Source organism: Geospiza fortis, unplaced genomic scaffold (genome assembly GCF_000277835.1).
Source record: "Geospiza fortis unplaced genomic scaffold, GeoFor_1.0 scaffold11, whole genome shotgun sequence".
Lineage (NCBI taxonomy): Eukaryota > Metazoa > Chordata > Aves > Passeriformes > Thraupidae > Geospiza > Geospiza fortis.
In genome coordinates, this window is record NW_005054304.1 from 11969748 (window position 1) to 11972784 (window position 3037).

The following is a 3037-nucleotide window of genomic DNA, read 5'->3' on the forward strand; positions in this document are numbered from 1 at the left end:
TAAAGGACAACCAGAAAAATCTTACATGAGGAAGAGGGATATTGACAGAAGGGCAAAGTCTTCTACACCGGATGGTTCAGAGGTATTAAGTATTCTTGCTGCCTTATAAATAAAGCAATTTTATGAGACTTTGTAAGGCACGTTCTCTTAGGACTGTGTGTGCATCCTGACAATGTTATATGACTGCTGATTCACTTTTTCTTTAAACATCAGAGAATCAGGCATGATGTGGATAGAAGACCAAGCAGATCTAGCCATTCTTCTAAAGAAGAGGTGAACTCTGAGGAATATTGTTCAGATCACGAGACTGGCAGTAGTGGTTCCTCTGAACAAGGCAACACAGAGAATGAGGAGGAAGGAATGGAAGAAGAGGAAGATGATGAAGGGGAGGAGGATGAAGAGGTGGAAGAAGATGGGGAGGAAGATGAAGAAGAGTATGAACAGGATGAGAGGGATCAGAAGGAAGGAAATGACTATGACACACGGAGTGAAGCCAGTGATTCTGATTCTGAATCTGCCTCTTTCACAGATGGGTCAGTCAGATCTGGGTCTGGTTCAGATGCATCAGGTAGGCAGCATCTTGCATGCTAATGTGAAATACCTGGCCACGGAAAGTTTGACTGCTTTGAAAAATAACCACTTCCTGACCACGTTGCAAGTAAGCCGTGGTGGCAGAAGTCAGGAAGATGTTAATGATGAAATACCATAGGCAAGGAAAAAATGTACTGGAAAGTGGTAAAACAAAATTGTGAATATCCAGATTATTGTGTTGAGGATTCATTGTATTCTTGACTGCTTTGGCCTTGCTGTTCAATGCTTTGTAACACTAAAATTAGTACTTTCTTGGGTATCTAATGGCTTCATTTTCCACACGATTAATTTTAATTCAGCGTTGAGCTGTTTGGTGTCCATCTAGATGAGTGACCAGGTAGACTGGTGTAGTAAAACATTATGTCCCTGGGGAAGGATAGCTGAATCTTAAGTATTGGCTGTGCTCAGCATATGAAATCTAAACCTAAGTTGAAATTATTAGGGCAAATTTAGAATGAAATAAATGTTTTAAGCAGAAACTAGAAACAATTGGTTTGTATTTGTATATTGTAGCTGGTCCTAACTTGCAGATGTGAAGTGCTAATGACATAAATACTTTTGGGTTTGGCTGTTCGTTGTTTGTTTTTTCTAGGAAAACAGCTTGCAATCCTGTTAAGATTCCTATTTTGTATCTTCCTTGTCTGAAGTCTCCATAGGTGGTCATCCTGCTTAATATGCTGCCTCTTTTAGCTCAGCTCTGCTGTATGGAATTAGAGACAGCAAGGTGTAACCTAAAGACAAGTGAAGCTGTAATAACTGTTCTAAAAAATTCTGTGGTATAATGTAACACTTTCTTAAGAGTGAAATAATTGCCTGTGTGCCACAGTGTTTTGTTTTCCTGTCTCTTACTGTTTTTGAGCTCTGAGCAAATGAGCTCATATCACTATTGCTACACGGTTTGTGCTAGATGTTGCACATTTGGGTGAAGGCTGGAAAGAAACGCTAACCCACCCTTACTAAAAATATAATAATAATAAATTCTGTCTCTAAACATTGCACAGATTTAATAGCTTTGTGCTATTCATCTTCCTTTTGTGAATGAAAAGCTTGAGTAACTAGCATTTGCTTCTTCTGTGCATGATAGTTTTGTGGCAACAACCACAATTTTAATGTGCGAGCCAAATGGTAACTTCACTTTTACTGATGCTGTTTTCCTGTCTCATTACTTTTTAATCTCAACTTTGCCTGTGTTTAAAGTATGGCTTTTATTTTTTATGATTTCTTTTAGATGAGAAAAAGAAGGAGAGGAAGAGAGCTAGAGGTATCTCTCCAATTGTTTTTGACAGAAGTGGGAGTTCTGCATCAGAATCATATGCAGGTATTCTTCCCTTTTGTTGCTTGTCATTGTGACTTGCATCAAATCTTAATGTGTAATCTAAAATAAATGTAACTGGCTGTAGAGATTTATAGGATCTGTAGCTTTGTATAATTGGTATTGACTTCTGGCATGTTGTGTGTGGATACCTTTGGGGGGAAGTAGGCTTTCTTGTTACTTTAATGCTATTCTGTTGCTTAAGTGGAAATTTCACTTTTTTTTATTTTTTTTAAACTTGGAAGATGATGATTCAGTGACTAGTTTTCTGAGTAGGAAATTGTTCAAATATTATTTAAAAAAAAAAAAAACCAAATCAAACAACCCAAAACTGAAACAAAAAAAAACCAACAAAACAAAACACTCGTGCACATTGAATAGTATTTTTTGTGTGTGTGGGTGCGCGCTAGAAAGCATAATTTGTCATGAATGAAAATTGTATGGGACAAGGCTGTAGAAATTGTATATTATCTCTATTAAGGCTCAATCTGAACAAATGTACTTTGGCTAAACACAGGTTCAGAAAAGAAGCATGAGAAATTATCATCTTCCGTTCGTGCTGTCCAAAAAGGTATCATTTAAATTTGAATTTTTAATGCATGCCCCATAGCAAGCCATTGTCTCTGTTGATTAAATTACCTGTAAGTAGTGATGTTCTGATATAAATCAATTTAAGCACGTCATTGTTCTGAGCATGATAATTGAATCTTGAGCTACTTTTGCATGTTTTGAGAGCGATATGCAAAAAGTTCAATCACTGTGCTCTTTGCAGAGGCAGCAAATTTAAAAAGGAAGTGCTTAAAGCTGCAAAGAGGAACAGCATTCACTATTCTCTGTTGAACAGTTTGTGCTTGTTACGAGTGTTACCCATCATTTATGCAAAGATCTTTAAGCAAGGAAATAAGTCCTACATATCGGAACATCACTGAATCATGCTGATTTTATTTTACTTTTTTCTTTACTTGGATATCTGAGTTTTAGTTTTGGTTTGGTTTCCCCTGGCATTTTGTGCTCTGCAGCTTTGAATTTAAGTTGGGTGGTTGACTGTGATAATACATAGATAGGAAATGGGTGGGATACTGTGTATTTTGAAGGAAGCAAGCAACTATCTGTACTCAAAGCAACATGTTTGGT

The 3037-nt window shown here is 37.0% G+C and overlaps 1 protein-coding gene across 1 annotated transcript in view; it reads left to right on the forward strand.

Moving 5' to 3' along the window:
• Positions 1-3037, forward strand: part of YTHDC1 (YTH domain containing 1) — a 22302-nt gene that overhangs the window by 6376 nt on the left and 12889 nt on the right. Inside the window, 4 exon segments of the mRNA XM_031066487.1 lie at positions 1-82; positions 214-568; positions 1820-1909; positions 2421-2477. The exon segment at positions 1-82 is cut by the window's left edge and continues 37 nt beyond it. Of these exon segments, the coding sequence (XP_030922347.1) occupies positions 1-82; positions 214-568; positions 1820-1909; positions 2421-2477 (584 nt within the window).